This window comes from Myotis yumanensis, unplaced genomic scaffold (assembly GCF_028538775.1).
Source record: "Myotis yumanensis isolate MYYU_CA2020_CCGP unplaced genomic scaffold, mMyoYum1.0.hap1 SCAF_5, whole genome shotgun sequence".
NCBI lineage: Eukaryota > Metazoa > Chordata > Mammalia > Chiroptera > Vespertilionidae > Myotis > Myotis yumanensis.
In genome coordinates, this window is record NW_027223756.1 from 102540306 (window position 1) to 102559124 (window position 18819).

Consider the following 18819-nt stretch of genomic DNA (forward strand, 5'->3'; position numbering starts at 1 on the left):
CCCAGCAGAAAGGCTTGGATCCTTCCTGAAGTTTCCTTACGTACTAGAGTGAGCTCTCCGGGCCAAAGCCCCACTCCGTCTGCCCACGAGGCCAGGTGACCCCTGGGGACCAGTCCTGTGCAGCCACTCTCAAGAGGCTGTGTCCATCACTGAATGCTGAGGGGCCAACCAGGAGAGGCAGGGCAGAGCTGGTGGGGCCGGTGCTCACCTCCCGCAGGGGTATGATGAGGTGGCAGCCGTCCTCCTCCTTGCTGGCAAAGCAGATGTAGTTGCTGGAGATGAACATCTGGCCGGGGATGTGCAGCTTGTTGAACGGAGTCCACAGGGTGCAGCTTGTGTGGCCGTCCAGGCGTTCGTCCCTGGGCAGCCGGAACATGGCCCGGTAGTACTCGTTCTTGGCTCGTGCGTCTAGGTCTCTGGGGATGGGAGGGGAGGGGACAAAATTTGGGTTTTCAAATTGGATTTGGGCTCTTTGGGGTCCTCCTGTGAGCAAGTCATCCCAGGGATCTCAGAGTTCTGTGAAACATGCGCCTTAAGTGGCCAAGTAAAATGTGGGACATTCGTGTGACCAGCAGGGGAGTGGTCGGAAAACAGCATGTCCCTGAGACTTGCCAGCTCTGGGAGGACACCTGCCGGCTGCGGGGTGTGGCTCGTTGCTTGCCCAGGGGGTTCCGTATCCATCCTGCTGCTTCTTACTAGAAAGACCCAGACCATCTAGAAACCTAGACAAGGACCTCCTGACAGGCATGATGCTGCTGCTTGGTATAAAGTGCACACCCGCCTGGCCCATGGCTGTGTGAGCTGGGGGCCAGTACCCTGCTCCTCCCCCCTGCAGTGGCTTTGTCCTGGAGACAGTCCAGCAGCCTGAGCAGGGCCCGGCAAGCACACCTGCTGGACAGTGCCAGGGACTGTCATGTCCTGGCCCTGCTTGTTTTCTTTCCAGAAGGTTCCAAAAGACACCCTGTCACTTGTATCAGGAGAGTGACATCTTTTGACAGTATTCTGGTCCTGAAGGCACACCCGATTCTGGGCCTAGGCCACGGTATCTGAGAACGCGGGTGTGAACTGGCTGTGGGACCCAGGGGTAGCCTTGCAGGTGTCCTGTGAAGCTACAATGGAGGAGTCAACAGAAGTGCTCCGGAGGGGCTGGCCACCAGTATCTGCCCTTTTGTCTACCAATTCCCACAGAGTGGCAGAGACCTCAAACCTCCAGGCCAGGGCCCCAAAGCTACAACAATGCAGAGGGTAGGAGGGGCCACTGGCCAAGGGGCACAGAGAAGAGCTGTCAATCTTGGTGGGGTGGAGGTAGTGCGCCATCCAGAGCGGCCTCTGGGGGCACCCTGGCTGAGTTGGTGGGGAGGACAGGCTGTCAGCCAGCTGATCTGGCTTTCCTGCTCACTTGCTGAGGGACGTTGGGCAAGTTACTAACCTCTGTGCCTCAGCTTCCTGTCTGAGACTAAGGAGTGTGTGAGACCTCCCCTCACAGGCTGGGAGAAGGAATGTGCCTCCTAGGACAAAACTCTCTTGAATCTCTCGGTGCCCTCCCTGCAGCTACACCTTTACCTCCCCTTCCCGAGTGTCCCCCCACTCTGGGCCACGCACCGCTTCAGAGCAGAGATGTTCCTGTGTGGCTGGGCAGGCCTGGGCGGCGCCTTGTCCTCCAGGAAGCCCTCGTTGTCCAGCAGCTGCCGCATGGCCAGGTTGGCCAGCTGCTCCATGAGCTTGAAGGTCTCACCGATGTTGAGGAACATGGAGAAGAAGAGCTCCTGGTCTCGGGTGTCCACGCGAATGCTCTCGGGGAAGAGCAGGGTGGCGTTCTTCTCTAGTCCGGTGACATCCACCCACTGCACCACTAGGGTCACTGGACGCCGGAGGGGACAGACACACCACCACTGGGTCAAATGGGCTGGAGGGTCAGGCAGAGCGGGCTCCCGCTTCCCACCCGCACTGGGGGAAACTGTACTGAGCAAGCCTCCCTCCCCCCTGCCCCGCTCTCCCCCGTGCCTGAGCCTCGCTGTGCTGGGACGCACTCCACATGGAAAGGCAGGACCACTGGGATGGAGGAAGCCCTGAGGCTCTTTGTGGGGTAAGGTGCAGTGCAGGCACCGCTAGCTCTGAGGAGTCTGCCTTGTGTCCTGAGGCCAGGGCTTTCCCCAGGGAGGGACCTGCAACACCAGGGCACAGAGTCACCTAGAGCCCCTCACGGACATGTGTGCCCTTGAACACCTGCCCTGAAAGAGGCCCCATGCAGAAAGTCACTACGTGAAAAACCCTATCAGCGGACACAGGCAGGACAGGAGTCCCCGAGAGCCAAGTGTGTGCCTGGCTCAAGTTTGGGTGCTCCTGTCACAGGGTGCTGAGGTGGCACTTGGTTTGGGGGAGACGACCTGTTGGATGTGTGGGAAGAGTATCTGGGGGCTGAGAGGAAGGAGATCCCTCACGGACTTGGATAGTCTGAAAGGTAATGGACTTTCTAGAGGTGAGGTCAGGAGGGGAGGGCCAAAGAGCTGAGGAAGACGGGGCCAGCTGGGTAGCTGGGGGGATGCCGGGCGCCCACGCTCACCTTCCTTGCCCAGCAGGAAGGAGTAGAAGCACAGGTGATTGACAGTCAGGTAGAGCCAGCCCTGCCTGGGCACACGACCCTTCCAGTAGCTACAGGAGTAGTAGTTGACTAGCTTCTCCCCCTCGGGCATCCCGAACTGCTTCCGCATCTTCAGCTCAGCTTCCTTGAACTTCCCGGGGTCCTCATCGCCCTGGGGCTGCAGGTTCTTGTTCTCTTCAGCTATGATGCCCTGGAAGAGAACAAGGGGATTGGTACCTGGAAGGCCCAGGGTTCCCACGGCCAAGACAGGCAAAGGCTGGCACAGGGAGGCCCGAGGACTCAGGTGGTGGCACCGAGGATGCTGGCCTAAAGGCCACAGGCTGGGCTAGGCCGTCAGCTGCTCTGGAAGTGCGTGGTCAGACCGACGCTGCCCGTGTGACTGGCACGCTCCCCTAACTCCCTAAACTACTATGGCACAGAGCAGTGACTTTTTACATAAACATTTAATTTTATATAAAATTTCTAAAAAATGTATCAGTAAAAAATACGCAGAGAAGAGCATATTTCGTGAACAGGGACTCTGCCTCTTACTCCACAGCCACTCTCCTGGTTTCCTTCCAGACATGCAGGCATTGATGGTCCCCCTTTCAGCGCACACGTGCGGTTCTCTTTCCCTCATTCTTTACCCGAATGGCATTGTGCAGTGACACTGTTCTGTGAGGTGCTTTCCTTATGATGGTGTCTTGGGGAAGTCCTGTATTTGATCCCCCTTCCCACCTTACATACCAGGGATTTCCTGCTCTTGCCCATGCCTACAGACCAGCCGCAGGGCTCAGGGCACGTCTATGCCAGCTGCATCCTGCCTGAGTCTTTACTGGGCTCAGAGTGCCTGGAGGTTATCACTCTGGGCCACAGGGCCAGTTCAAGGCCAGTGCTTGTGGCCCCACCGGTGAGGTATGCTCTGATGCCCTCTCAGTACAGCCGTACTGCAATTGCCATGACTTCCATCTCTCTCTCAAGCTGCTTCTGGCGCTGCCCTGAACCGTTCCTGTAGAAACTGGCTCTGGGAAATGGGTCTGGAAAAGCTCTCTCCTCATTATTAAGGTCCTGCTTTTGTCTCTGCTGCCCTGGATTCTACCTACTGGAAGCGCAAGGTGGGCTCTGGACAACCTGTGGGCCACCACTGGCTATCCTGCCCCTGGGGCCACTTTCCTGGGTCTCAGCCAGCAGCCGCTGCTCCACTCTCTCCAGCTGCACCTGGGTGACCCTGAATGCTCTCATTCTCCACTGGCCCCTACTCATGAGTAACCCTCCCCACCAACGGGAATGAGCAAGTCTAGCTCAGGGCTAGGGCTTTATATTTATTGGTGGATATCGCTGGACTGTAAAAATCACTGAGTAAACTTTAAATTCTTTTTTTTTTTAAATCTTTATTGTTCAGATTAGTTGTTCCTCTTATTTCTCCCATAGCTCCCCTCCACCTGGTTCCTACTCCACCCTCTGCCCTTACCACCCGCCCCACTGTCCTCATCCATAGGTATACGATTTTTGTCCAGTCTCTTCCCGCATCCCCACACCCCTTTCCCCCGAAGAATTGTCAGTCCACTCCCTTTCTATGCCCCTGATTCTATTATATTCACTAGTTTATTCTGTTCATCAGATTTTTTATTCACTTGATTTTTAGATTCACTTGTTGGTAGATATGTATTTGTTAATAATTTTTATCTTTACCTTTTTCTTCTCCTTCCTCTTCATAAAGAATAACTGTCAGCATTTCATATAATACTGGTTTGGTGGTGATGAACTCCTTTAGCTTTTTCTTATCTGTGAAGCTCTTTATCTGACCTTCAATTCTGAATGATAGCTTTGCTGAGTAAAGTAATCTTGGTTGTAGGTTCTTGCTATTCATCACTTTGAATATTTCTTGCCACTCCCTTCTGGCCTGCACAGTTTCTGTTGAGAAATCAGCTGACAGTCGTATGGGTACTCCCTTGTAGGTAACTAACTGTTTTTCTCTTGCTGCTTTTAAGATTTTCTCTTTGTCTTTAGCCCTTGGCATTTTAATTATGATGTGTCTTGGTGTGTCCTCTTTGGATTCCTTTTGTTTGGGGTTCTCTGCGCTTCCTGGACTTGTAAGTCTATTTCTTTCACAGGTACGGGAAGTTTTCTGTCATGATTTCTCCAAATAGGCTTTCGGTATCTTGCTCTCTCTCTTCTTCTGGCACCCCAATAATTTGGATGTTGGTATGCTTGAAGTTGTCCCAGAGGCTCCTTACACTATCTTCATATTTTTGGATTCTTTTTTCGTTTTGCTTTTCCGGATGGGTGTTTTTGGCTTCTTCGTATTTCAGATCTTTGACTTGATTCTTGGGATCCTCTCGTCTGCTGTTGGATCTCTGTATATTATTCTTTATTTCAGTCAGTGTATGTTTAATTTCTGACTGGTCCTTTTCCATTTGTTTGGCATTCTCATTAAGGTCCTTGAAGGTCTCACTAAGTTCCTTGGAGGTCTCACTAAGTTTCTCGGAGGTTCGTAGAAGATTCTTGAGTAATCTTATAACTGTGGTTCTCAACTCTATGTCCTCCATTCGTTTGCTTTCCTCCATTTCTTTCATTTGTGACATGTTCCTTTGTCTTCGCATTTTTGGCTGACTGCGAGGACTCGCTGTGTCTATAAGAACTGCTACAGCGATATCAACAGATTTCTCTGCTTTGTTTGTAGTTTGGAAGTTTTGGAGCTCTCTGATCCAGCTGCCGTTTGTTCGGCTGCAGAAGCGCAGGTGCCTCCTTTGTGCAGCGGATCACAGCTTGGGAGGGGATGTGAATAGAGTGGGGCGGGGTCTCAGGGAGACACCAGGGTGGAGCAAACAATGGTGTCCTCACGTCTCTGAAATTCGGACTCCGCATTTCCCCGAGTGCCGTGCGCCCCCACTGCCACAATGATCCCTGAGAGCAGCTCTGGGAGAAAGTCACTCTCGCTTTCTGACCCGCTGCAGGAAAGTCTCGTTTCTCCCCATAGGAGCCTGGGACCCCAGCGTCTCACCGTAAATGAGTTCAGTGCGTTCGGGAGCTTGTATTCCCCTCCGATTGAAAGAAACCTCGCACCCAGGTGCAGCAGCCTCGCACACGCCTCTGTACCTCTGTTCTTGGCGCCACTCCCCTCCTACTGGGTCTCAATGCGCTTTTTTCTTTCCTTCTAGTTGTAGAACTTCCACTCGGTCAGCTTTCCCGTGGTTCTGGATGATAGCTGTTTTGTCTTATAGTTGTGGTTTTAATGTTGTTGTGGGGGGCAGCACAGGTTTGTACCTTATGCTGCCATCTTGGTTCTCTCCTCTTAGTTGTATTTTTGAAGTGGTTGTGTGAGGCAGCAATTTCAGGTGTTTACCTATGCTGCCATCTTGGTTTCTCTCTAAACTTTAAATTCTTTAAATTTTTGATTCCATGTCTTTCATAGTTTTAGGCATTTTCCTTCCTGAGTCTTGGTTTAAGTTATATTATACTAGAGGCCCCATGCACAAATTTGTGCACAAGTGGGGTCCCTAGGCCTGGCCTGTGGGATTGGACTGAAACCGGCTCTCCAACATCCCCCAAGGGGTCCTGGATTGCAAGAGGGCGCAGGCCAGGCTAAGGGACCCCACTGGTGCACGATCAGGGCTGGGGAGGGACGTGGGAGGTTGGCCAGCTGGAGAGGGACTGCGGGAGGGCTCCAGGGCATGTCCAGCCTGTCTTGCTCAGTCCCAATCGGCTGGACCCCAGCAGCAAGCTAACTTACCTGTCGGAGCGTCTGCCCCCTGGTGGTCAGTGCACATCATAGCGAGCGGTTGAGCGGCCTTAGCATATCATTAGCATATTATGTTTTGATTGGTTGGACAGGACACTTAGCATATTGGGCTTTTATTATATAGGATGGTAGGTCAAATAATGGCCCCAAAGATGTCCACACCCCAACCCCGAGAACCTGGGAAAATGTGGCCTCCTAGAGCGAAGGGGACTCTGTAGATGTGATTAAATAGGGTTCTGAGATGGGCAGCTTATCCTGGATTATTTGAGCCCATTATAATCAAGGGTCACAGAGGGCACAAGATAGGGGGTGTGTGACTGATTGATTTGAAGATGCCACCCTGCTGGCACTAAAGATGAAGGAAGAGGTCAACTTGTTGGTTAACTTGTTGAGGTAGCAATTGGAAATAAATGCCTAATAAAGTGTCCATCTTGTCTACACTCTTTTTAAAAAAAATATATTTTTATTGATTTTGGAGAGGAAGGGAGAGGGAGAGAGAGATAGAAACATCAATGATGCCAAAACCGGTTTGGCTCAGTGGATAGAGCGTCGGCCTGCGGACTGAAAGGTCCCAGGTTCGATTCCGGTCAAGGGCATATACCTGGGTTGCGGGCACATCCCCAGTGGGAGATGTGCAGGAGGCAGCTGATCGATGTTTCTCTCTCATCGATGTTTCTAACTCTCTATCTCTCTCCCTTCCTCTCTGTAAAAAATCAATAAAATATTAAAAAAAAAAAAAAAAAGAAAGAAAGAAACATCAATGATGAGGCCCTTCAGTCTGCAGGCTGACACTCTACCCACTGAGCAAAACCAGCCAGGGCTTGTCTACATTCTTAAATTTACTGGTTTAAAGCTATTTATAACATTATCTCTTTTTCTTTAAATTCTGCTTCTATATAGGTGCTTGTCACAGTCCCTCACAGGTGCTGCTCACAGTCCCTCACAGGTGCTGCTCACAGACCTTCACGGTTGCTTGCTTACAGGAGGCTCCTGCCGGCCTGGATCCCTCCACCATGGGCTTGTGGGTTCGTTGGGATCTGCTGCTCTTCCTATAGTTCCTTTGCTCTCTACGGAATTAACTTCTACCCTTTGTTGTTTCCTTCTTTCTAATTTCCTGGTCTCTCTGGAATTCTCACTTACTGAGTTGGACACTTGGCTCATTAACTTCTGCCCTTTGTTCTTTTATGTGAGGTTTAAGCCTTTACATTCTCTACTCTGTACTGCTTTGCTTCATCAGATGCAGTAGTATTTCAATTATCATTCAGTTCTAAACTATTTTCTATTTTCCAGTTCATCCCATGAGTCATTTAGAACCTCTTCTCCTATTTTGTAGATTGGTTTGTTTGAGTCTGGCATATAGGAAGCATTTAAAAATGTTGCTGTTATTGCCCTAGCCAGTTTGGCTTAGTGGACAGAGTGTCAGCCTGTGGACTGAAGGGTCCCAGGTTCGATTCTAGTCAAGGGTACATGTCCAGATTGTAGGTTTGATCCCCAGTAGGGGGTGTGTAGGAGGCAGCCGATCAATGATTTTCTCTCATCATTGATGTTTCTAGCTCTCTCTCCCTCTCTGAAATCAATAAAAAAATATTAAAAATAAGTAAAAATGTTGCTGTTATTATCATTGTTAGAGTCTAGCTCTCTGCTTATTTCCCTGGAGCTAGTAGGCAACCCAGGTCCTGCCTTGAACTCCAAAGTGCCCAGAGAAGAGCTGAGGAGCTCTTTATGTCTTCTGCCAGGTCTAAAAAGTTGTGGTGTAATAAAGTCACAAGGGCAAACTCAGCACCATGAAACCGTGATCCAGTAAGAGCCCTGCTAGGATTCTAACCTAAGGCAATAATGGAACAGAAAGGAAAACAAACATACATTCAGATAAATGCTCATTATCATGTTAATTACTCACAAGAGGAAACAACCTAAATATCACCATGGTATCTGGTTTTACATGTTGCTACAATTCTCATAATTATTATTTTGATAGCTGTAAGATAGTCCACTATGTACACCACCTGTGACTTACCCAGTGCCCCAAATATATAAGTGCTCAGCACAGGACTCACATAGAAAGTGCCAGTAAATGCTCTGCTCTCGTTTCATCACTCTTGTTCTGCAAAGGAGAGTGTGGCTGTTACCCTGACCATAGGTCTGGGGGGCACTGCTCAGTCTTTTTGCAACAGTGCTGTGCGGATATCCTGACACATTTGCCATCCTATATAATAAAAGCCTAAAATGCAAATTGTCCCCTCAGGTGGTCGTTTGACTGGGAGACCAGGAGTTTGACCGCTCACTATGACATGCGCTGACCACCAGGGGGTGGCGTGGAACATGGTGGGTGTTGGTGACACAGCGCCAGGGCAGGGGGCTGTAACCTCTCGCCCGGCTACCTGGGGGTGGGGGTGATGGGGACAGAGGTGCGGTGAGAATGCGGGGTGTCCACCGAGTTTGCTCTCACTCCCCCGCTACCCTCCCCTGGGATGCCAGGGCTTGTGCACTGCTGGAGCCCCCACGTTCAGGTACGGGGCCCTTGCACCTGCGTGTGCACGTGAGCGGCCTTTTCCGGTGAGCCAGGCCGCTGGGGCCGGTCCAGCTCCCTGTGGGTTCACACAGGAGCCGGTATGCAAGGCTGGCCAGGAGAGAGTGCACTGACTGTGCGGCTTCTGTGCGGTGCCACTGAGCAGCCCAGAGGCCCACACTGCGCCCCGACCCACAGCATCTGGCCACGCTCACCGCATCTCTGTGTGGGGACACGGGTGCTGTGACTCAGGCAGAGGGGGGCGCATGGGGGCCCAGGTGCTACCCAGGGCCCAGAGGCCAGCTGGGAGCTCCCCTCCCACGCCAGACGCTCGCACTTCAATCGCAGGCCAGGCCTAGGGACCGCACCTGTGCACGAATTTGGTGCACTGGGCCTCTAGTTCTGCACATATGAATAAATACACTGCAAGGTCAACTCCAAGGAATGACATTGCTGGGTCATGGGTCTGTGCATTTCTAAGTCATGTTAGTTTTAAAACACAAACATGCCTCCAACTATACTATCACCTCCAGCTTCCTCCTCTGCCAGCCAAGTTGCTGGCAGGCAGCTGTGGATCCATATACTTGCTCTTGGGCCCTTTGCGGGAATGGAAACTGCCCGCTCAGTCACATTCCAGGGGGAAGATGGGACTGCATGGGCAATCAGCTCAGCTGCCCCCTTGAACGGCAAGGGACTGGCAGTGGCACTCCGGTTTCACCTCTGTAAACTGGGGATAAGACCAATGCTGTGTTGTTAAAATGAAGTAAGCTGGCATACGTGAAGGAATGCTAGGAATCTAACCTAAGGAACAGAAAGGAAAACACACATACATTCAGATAAACGAGTGTTGCCAGCACAGAGAAGAGAAAGTGAACCTTACGTGTATCTTGCCCTTGACGAAAGTGGTGATATCTTCCTCATTGTCGAAGATGGACAGCGTCTGGAGTAAGTTGTTCTCCAGCCACTCCCAGTGTTCTGTTATCTCTTTGCGGGAAGAACCTAGGGGAGGTTTGGTGAGTAAAGAAGAGGGAAATCACATAATCACCAGGCCTTAAAGGGAAACTCGGAGAAAAAAGATGACCCGAAGTGCTATATCCAAGTGACTACAATCTTCAAGCTGCGTACTCTTTTCCTCCTTAAGCTTTACATATATTATATAACAAAAGTCACAAGCAGTCCTGGTGAAAATGAAAATTAAAAAAAAATTTCAGGCAGAATTGCAGTCACGTGGAAAATAAAGCCTTCATTTTCCCCTGAAGCTGAATGAGAATGACCACTGGTTTCCTATGTGTCCTCCCAGAAATGGTCTATGCATCTACAAATTTGCTCAATTCTGAAGCTTGTTCTTCGAGATGAAAGAACTTAATGTGGCCTTTGACACATAGGTGACTCGGCAGACATAGTCTTGGTATAAATGACTGCAGCTCCCCTGAGAACTCAGGAGTCCACAGATGGCAGCTGCAGCTTCCTGCAGGACTCCTCGCCCAGCCGGCCAGTCTCCTGCTGGGCAGGCCAGGCCAGGCCTGCAGTTCCCTTGTCTCTCCGAGGTCAGATGCACCCACCCAGGCCTTTGCCTGCAATGCTCAGCCCTCCCTTTCCAGCTCACACCCCAGCCCTGCTCTTGCCCCCTCCGAGCACCCATCTGAGCCCTTCAGCTTCCAGTTGGCCTGACGTGTCTGCCTCGCCTGGGAGATGGTGCTTGTCCTCTCCAGGGAGGGGCCCTGGAGAGACCGCAGACCCAGCCCAAATGGAAACACTGAGAAAGGCAGACTAGTGCCATTCCCAAAGGGTGGGGCAGCTGCCCTCTCTGTCCCCATCAGGGAACTGGGGAAAGGGGCCCCAGGGGAAGCAAAAGGATGAGGTAAGTGCCAATGTGGCCCGGCTTCCCTTGCCCCCAGCATGTGCCAGGCATGGAGCCTGCACTTAAAAACTGTTTTCTGAGTGGACGAAGACAAGAATAAGAAGAGTGAAGGCCCTCCACCCGCTCAGCTGTCCTGGGGTCAGACAGTGTACGGATCATGAGTGCCCAAGTGGCTCAGTTGACCTCGTGGTGTGGAGGAGCCTCGGCTAAGCCCCAAGTCTAGCATTGCTGTGGATCACAGACATGTTGCTGGGTGCCTGAGCCAAGTCGTTCCATCCTTCCCCACCTGGAAACACTCTTCCTCCACCAGCTGAACACTCAGCCCTCACCCTGCCCCGCCCAAGTTGTGTCCCCCCCGTCCCCCCACCCCTCCAGGTACCGCCTCAATGCTCTGTCACATGTCACAGCCCAGCTGACTTGGCTGGGGTTGATCTGTTTGTTTCTTTACATGGACCCCAGCAATTCAGCCCCTAACAAGCAATTCCAAGGAAGGACCCTCTCCATTGGCCTGTGTGAGGGTGCCCGTGTGAAAACAATTAAACCTGGGCTTAGGGCTTAGATAACTCACAGTGAGTCACAACAGGCGAGCAAAATTACACTGGAGCACCCATAAATCACCATTCCTTTTTACCACTTTTCTTTGCATTTTTTGCTGTGGCCTCCTTTCCCTGGTGCATGGAGGCCAAGGTCTAGTTGGTAGGGGAAGGATTTCTCCCTCTGTCTTCTTGCCAAGACCCACATTTGAATTTGGAAGTTAAATCTGCACATGATGCAACTCTACTGTATCATTTGCTTTTACACATGTTCCTGAAAGTATAAAACCAAAGAAAACGTGTCTACATTGTCTCTATGAGTCTGTCTGCACGTCAATAATAAATATTTACGTATGTGCATTTAAAAGAATTATTAGTTAAAAGTAACGGAATCTTCATTTAGTGCAAGTAAACAAACTATGCCACCTCCATGCTTGGTAAAAGAAATATAAAAGCTAATTAAATTAATCAGTGCTACTTCCGTTTTCAGAACCTTTTGTGGACTATCTCATTTAATTCTTAGAACACCTTGGCGATAGGTACCCTTATTTTCATTTTATAGGATGAAGCTGAGGCACAGAGAGGTTAAGGGGCCCAATGTCACACAGCTGGGAAATGACCAGACCATAATTCTAACCCAGGCTGCCCAGCTGCAGAGCTTCCCCTTGTCCTCAGGGAGCTGCTGATCTAGCAGGAGAGCCAGCAGCATGCCGTGTGCAAGTGCAGAGACATGGCAGGTCCCAAGGAGCAAGAAGGAAGAGTGGGTACATGAGCCTGGGGATTCCGGGAAGGTTTTCCACGGGGGTGACATCAGAGTGGGAGGAGATTAGTGGACACAGAGGGATGCTGTTCCCACTGTTCAGGACAAGTGCAGTTGGGAACTTCGGGTCCTGCCAGTGTCCGGTCTGGCTGACAGCCAGTGTGAGCTGAAGGACGAGGGCAGAAACGCAGGAGGCAACCCTGGGATTCCTTCAGGGCCAGCTGAGCAGCCGGGACTCACCGCAGGTGTCAGCACGACCAGGTCTGGTTTGGGAGAGCTGAAGGGCAGGGGCTGGGCGTGTGGCCTGGGCAGAGGGGAGGAGGCTCCGGCAGAGGCCAGGGGGCTGGTAAAAGGGGGGACAGGTCAGCCTGTGTGGCCTGAGTTCCCAGCACTAGGCCCATTGCCACCAAAGGGGTTCCCACAGAGCCGGGCCACACTCCTCTCTCCCCACAGAGAAGCTGCTCGCACTGCCACGGCCCCCTCCCCACTAGCTCCCTGGGAAGGACACACTGAGACAGAGGGCCCGTTGAGAGCGAGTATCTCCCCTGCCCTGCTCAGGAACCCCACCCCACAGGAGGCCCTTCTCTCCTGCGGGCAAGCCAGCCCCCCAGTGCACCACTCAGGCTCTGTAACCAGGAGAGCAGGGCTCCCACCGGCCGTCCAGGATGGCCCTGGGCAAACAGCCTTGTAAGCCTTCCTTTGCTCATTCACACTGAGGGGGAGGACACCTCTGTTAGGTACCCGGGAGGAAGAAGACACCACCTAGCCTGGCACCCAGGCCAGGGCCCACCTGGTAAGAGGGGTTGTGCTGGCTGCTGTCCAACCTGTGCCTCCAGCCCTGACCTCCCTCCTCTCCTGAAGCTGGCGTTCAGCTGTGAGCACTCTTGTTATCTTTCCTCAGGCCTCCAAGGAAAGCCATTATCCTGGGGGACGGTCACACTGTGGCTGCTAGCACAGAGAGGCTTTCAGCACAGGGACATGAGCAGATACTCCTGGTTTGAACTACAGTCCGTGTGACCTTGGGCAAGTTACTCAACCCCTCTGGGCCAGTTTCCTCATCTTCAAAATAGGGAAGACCAAAGTTCCGCCTTCTGCAGATGTTGGGAGGTTCACTGAAGTGCCCGGCTGCAGGCAGCACCCCGAGTGCTGGCTATGACTGCCTTTAACCGGGTGACCCTAGCCAGGCACCCACTGGAAGGGGACTTTCCCCAGACTCTTAGGAAGGCGGGTGTGTGTCTTATAGGACAGTGATTTCCAACCTATTGCATCTCACGGCACACATAAACCTTCGGTGACACACCAAAAGGTGTTATATCTTTTGCTGATCTGACAAAAAAATAGGTATAATTTTGAGATTCATTCACACTGGATGGCTATTGTCGTGTTGGCTGTTGTCATTTGATGTTACTTGACAATCTAAGGAAAAAGAGGCCAGTGCCCATGACTAAATGTCAGGAATTTCACGTTTTGAAAGTCCTTTCCGCACACCGGTTGAAAATCGCTGTCGAGGGTGGCAAGTGCAGCCGATTCTTGTTCCTTGCAGTAGTCCCGCCCACACAGTCTCCCAGAATTCGGAATTCACCAGACTGCTCCCAGAGATCTATAGAGCCAAGTTCTTTGAAGCCTCTGGTCACATTTTCATCAACTGATCAATACATAACTTTGCTTTATGTGTTTTTTTCAAAAATGTGCATGTGAGTTCACTAACACTGCACTCTGGCCAGTACACTGCGGCTCAGGCACGCAGCAAGCTCCTCTAACGTGCACACTGGCTCCGTGGGGCACCCCACAGCTTCTCACCCTGGGGAACGGCACACAGCACTTCATCACTACGCTTGGGGCCACTGTCAACAGCAAATCACCAAGAAAAAATGGGAAAAACAAGGTATTTAGACCATGAAAGGGCACTTGTTTGCAGTTTGAGAGCTGACACAAGAACGCAGAAGAACGCCTTGTTCCACCTCAGCTGGGAATCTGTGTTGGGTGACTCACATTTTTCGCTGCTCTGCACGTGCGTATTCCCAACCATGCCGCAGATGACTCAGCACTGCCAGGCCTGTGACCAGCAAAGCTGCCTTCCTAAGCAGGACACTGGCCTGGGCTGTGCTGTCTGAGTGAGGGGCAGCGCTGGGCTCCAGGGGGCAACACCCAGCCCAGGAACCCGGCTGTGTCCCCTCCCTTCCGACCCCTCTCAGGGCAGGCCCGGCCCAGCACCCCCCGATCCAGCTCTCCTACCGCACGCCACTGTCCAGTAGACCTGTGAGTCCTGGGTCTGGTGCAGGATTCGATAGGGGGCCACGCGGGCGCTGGAGTCCAATACCACGTCCAGGGTGCCCACAAGAAGACCTGGGAGCAGGGAGAGAGGTGGAGAGTGAGGGAGGGTGGCGCTGAGAGCTGAGCCCGGCGGCCAGGACGGGCCCGGAGAAAGCAGCACCTGCAGCACACATCGCCTCCTCCATCAGGTGACTCCCTTTTCCTCCTGTCTGATTCCTGCCAAACAATCCGCCCACTTCTTCCTGGAAGCTGCTGCTGGTCCTCCTGACGCAGAGGCACCTGCAGCCAGCCTCTCCCCATATTCATATTATTTATTTTATACAGACCCCTGATGCCTGACAAACACACCACACGGCTCTGAGCCGGAGCACCCACATGCAGGTTTTAGGAAGCCCACAGCTGAAACAATCTGGGATGCCCTCTCCAAGAAAACCACAGCCAGCTTTGTAAACAATGACAAAGTCCAACCGTTACAAATTAAAAATAAAAATAATACCACAAAATCTACGAAAATTACCCAACGTGTTTTATCTCACTGCCAGGCATCACTTGAGATACATTCCCACCCCGCTCCGCCCCACCCCCGACACGTCTGGTGAACTCTGATGGCTTTTTTCATAAGACAATGACCTTGTAACATCATTTCCCCGTATCTATAACAAGAGGATAACACAGACTTTCCTCTGCCACAGGATCATTTTTATGATGGAAAGTTCAAGGAAATTCTCTGCAACCTTGAAAGTTATGACTGAAAAGGACATGCAAACTTTTAGAAGTATCCAATTTGGGAAAACAGGATCTAGTTGTTTTTTTCCTTATCCCTGAAGCATTTTAGGGCATTTCAAGTTTTCCTTCTCATCACATATACCCTTTGTTAATGTCACTACTTCCCTAACAAATCAGAGGAAAGGTCTAACTTGATTCAGTCCTCTTCATTAACTGAATTATCAAGCTATCTAAAAATCTGTTCAGTGTTCCTATTTAAAATTTACTTTTTCCTTTTAATGAAGTCCTGCTTTTGATATAATCTCAAAGTATTTTGTTATCATTTTCCTGTTGATGTCAGAATAATTTCTATCAATTTTATTACTCAACTTTAACACTTTCGTTTCGTTTTCCATTTTAACCATATTTTCCCTTCCAGTCTTTAATACATAAAATTACCAATTACAAAAGAAGGTACTCTTCACATACACCCAAGTCAGGAGTCTGTAATTTCTCACTGGTTTTATTGGAATGTCCTAAAATGCTTTTCTAAATGGCAGTTAAAACAGCATATTCAAGCTATAAACTTTTTTTCATGATTGCTGTTGGGATTTCTCTTCCGGTCTTGGAAATTTTGTTTTCATCCTTATACTGTTGGCAAGACCTGGAAGCTTTATAACGGGTGGGCCATCGACTCTTCCACGAGGAGTACGGTTGGCAGCTGCTCGTAAGACAGCTGGACTAAAACCACATCTCTATTTGCTCTTTTCCTGCCCAGACGCGTTCAGGAGGCCGCGGCGTCTGTGATGGCTCAGGGAAGGCCATGGCAGGACCCGCAAAACCTAGTCAGAGTGGGGAGTTCAAGACGCGGTTTCCTGGGGGGACCTGGGAGTTGTCTTGGGGGACACAAAGGGGTAAATGAGGTAGGAAGGGCTTTCTCTGGGCGGGAAGGTGCCACTGGGGCTGCAGACCAAGCCTTTGCCAAGTGACCAGTACATGGTGTTCTGGGGAGCGAGCCAGGGTGCCCAGAGGGACCCGGCCACTGGCTGAGATCACCCACAGACACATCTGCACAGAACAAGGTTCCGAGCCACTGGCGATCCGACACACTGTTCACGGCAACGAAAGGCGCTGGGCACTGGCTCCCCAATTTCCAACGCGGGCTTGCAGGAGCTGCCAAGGGTGCGCACTGCCAGCCTCTCCAGAAGCTGCTGTCACCTCCCCCTCCGCGCATCCTGGCAGGAGGCAGGCCCAGCACCGCTCCCGCTGCGGGAGGGAATGCAGTTTTCTTGGGGATGGTGCCGTCTCTCCCGCATCAGGAGGGGCGCCCAGGCGAGGCTGGCAGCAGCGGGCAGCCTCTGCCCCCGGCAGGACTAGGTTAGAGAAGATTCTCACGATCAACAGGAACACCTGGCAACGGTGGCGCACAGCCCTGCATGGCAACGACAGGGACCCTGCGCCCAGGCCCTGGTCCGGCCTGAGCCCGAGCCCGAGCCGGACCGAGCTTTGCGCTGGCCAGCGGCACAGGCCCCGGGGCCAGGGGCCGGGCACCTGCAGAGGTGGACCCCACAGGCCCTGCTGCAGGAGCGCCTGCCGGTGCAGCCTCATCCCAGGAGCGGCGATGCCACACGGCACAGGCGCCCCCGCCTAGCGCACCCGAGCGCGGCACACTGGCCACTCGGGCTTGGTCTGCAGCCCCGATGCGCCAAGAACCGGGGAAGGTGGCAGGGAGGCGGGAGGGAGGGGGGAGGCCAGCTCGCAGCTCGCGGAGCCGCTGATCTCGCTAAAGGGCTGTTCCTTGGTGAGCTGGCCCTCGGGGAAACTGAGGCGGGGGGAGAGGCCGGGAGATCCGGCTGCACCCACTTGGCGGAGCCCCGGGAAGCTGCCGGCACCGAGCGCGGGCAGAGGCCGCCGCCAGCCTCCCGGTGGACCGGCTCCCACCCCGCCTCCGAGTGCAGCGCCTCGGTCTCCTCCCGCCCCGCCCGCGCCGCGGCCTCACTCCGCCCCTCGCCGGCTCCCCACAGCGGGCAGCCCTCGCCCCGTCACCCCGGCCCCCGCCGCCCGTGCCGCCGCGCGCGCTGACGTGCGCGTCCGCGACGACGCGCCGAGGCCGGGCCTGTCCGGGCAGGTCGTCCGGCCCCGCCACCCGGCGCGCCCTTCCCGCCGGGCTGCTGCGCGCCTCTCACCCGTGAGGCCGCCGCCCCTGCCGTGGCCCCGGCGCCGCTGCAGCACGAAGAAGGGGTTGGCCCGTTCCGTCACCCACAGCGCGTTGGCCACCAGCACTTCCTCGGGGCCCAGCCACATCTTGGGGCCACTCGCACCGGCCCGGCCCGCCAGGCGGAAGCGCCGCCGCCGTTGCCGCCGCTCCGGGGCCCAGCGAGAGGGCGGGGCGAGCGGCGCCCCCTGGCGGGCGGCCTGACCGCAGGACGCCGGCGCCGGCTCTCCCAGACGGCCCCGTCCATGCAGGCCCCGCCCACTCAAGCACGGCCCGCTCGGCCCCGCCCCATGCCCGCCCCGCCGCGCAGGCCCCGCCCCCACGCCCGCCCCAGCCACCCACAAAGGCCCCGCCCCCACGCCGGCCCCGCCCCCACGCCCGCTCGCTCAGCTCCGCGGTGTCCGCCTCCCTTCCCCTGCGGCCCCAGCGCTGTAGCTTCATCCGCGAGGAACGGTCCAGCCTCTGGTCACGGGGTCTGCCTAGGGTGGCCGAGCACACAGGCCAAGAGGAACTGGCTGTGCAGGGAGGAGCTGCTTGTGCAGAGAGGAACTGGCTGTGCAGAGGGCAGGAAACCTGTGGAGGGTTTAGGGGGAAATGTAAAGAAAGAGCGTTTGGAGGTACACTTTGGCTGATTGGGCAGTGCGGCCAGTGAGTGCTAACGTTGCAAAGGGCAGCTGGAAAGAGTTAGGCAGTTATAATAATTCTCTGAATTTGGACACTCGGGCCTGAGACTAAGAGGACCTCTAGGAGCCGGGGACAGGGTTTCAGGAAGCCCCGAGGCTGGCAGGACCCTAAGGCTGGGTGGCCCTGGGGCCAGCGGAGGTTTCTGCACGGGCACCTGCGGGCAGCAGCCGGCGCTGGGATGCGGGTCTCCAGTGCTGGCCTGTAGGAGTCCATCCCTCACAGTTCCAACACCGACTCCTGAGTGAAGCTGGTAACTCCGTCTGGGGCAACATGCAGAATGTCCTGGGCCAACGGATGCAGGATCACCCTGCTGGCCTGGTCTGCCAGGGCCCGGGAGGAGGGCAGAATCACCCTGGGAAGCTTAATTTAAGTTACTTTCCAATTGGGGTTCTGTCACTGGCATTCAATAATGGAATATGGTAGATGTCGATATAAACAGGTGGTTTCATGGTTGACGGCCAGAGCGATCAAAAGTCTTCTGAAATGTTGCCTGACTCTGAATCTACATTCCAGATGTAGAGGCTGGTTCTCTCTAAACCTTGGAAGCTTAAACTGATAAGGTGTCCTTGTGATCTCAAGAATTTGGAGGTACTTGTTAACACCCGGAGAGGAGGTGAGGATTATTTGGTTTCTTCACTCCAGAGGTTCTCAAACCTGGGTTGTATCGGAATCACCTGCAGTGCTTGTCAAACGCGGATTGCTGGGCCCCACCTAGAGTATTTATATTTCTAACAAGTTCTAATGATGTTGATGCTGCTGACCTGGAGACCGCCTTTTGAGAACTCTTCTTTATAAGATACTAGAGGCCCGGTGCATGAAATTTGTCCCTCAGTCCAGCCTGCACTCTCTCACAACCTGGGACCACTGGCTCCTAACCGCTTACCTGCTTGTCTGCCTGATCACCCCTAATTGCCTCTGCCTGCCTGATTGCCCCTAACAACCTCTGCCTCGGCCC

The 18819-nt window shown here is 53.5% G+C and overlaps 1 protein-coding gene across 3 annotated transcripts in view; it reads right to left on the bottom strand.

The window, feature by feature from the left end:
- Positions 1–17356, bottom strand: part of TBC1D9B (TBC1 domain family member 9B) — a 50764-nt gene extending 33408 nt beyond the window's left edge. For 2 of the 3 annotated variants that reach the window (XM_070416780.1, XM_070416779.1), the window contains exons 1-6: positions 17152–17353; positions 14222–14332; positions 9713–9831; positions 2564–2792; positions 1603–1861; positions 209–416 (exon numbers count right to left, since the gene is read on the bottom strand). In XM_070416780.1, the coding sequence (XP_070272881.1) occupies positions 209–416; positions 1603–1861; positions 2564–2792; positions 9713–9831; positions 14222–14332; positions 17152–17269 (1044 nt within the window). In that variant the 5' untranslated portion in view covers positions 17270–17353. Of the gene's footprint in view, positions 1–208; positions 417–1602; positions 1862–2563; positions 2793–9712; positions 9832–14221; positions 14333–17151 lie in introns of all 3 variants that reach the window. The other variant, XM_070416781.1, reaches the window with a different exon arrangement.
- Positions 17357–18819: the final 1463 nt, after the last annotated feature.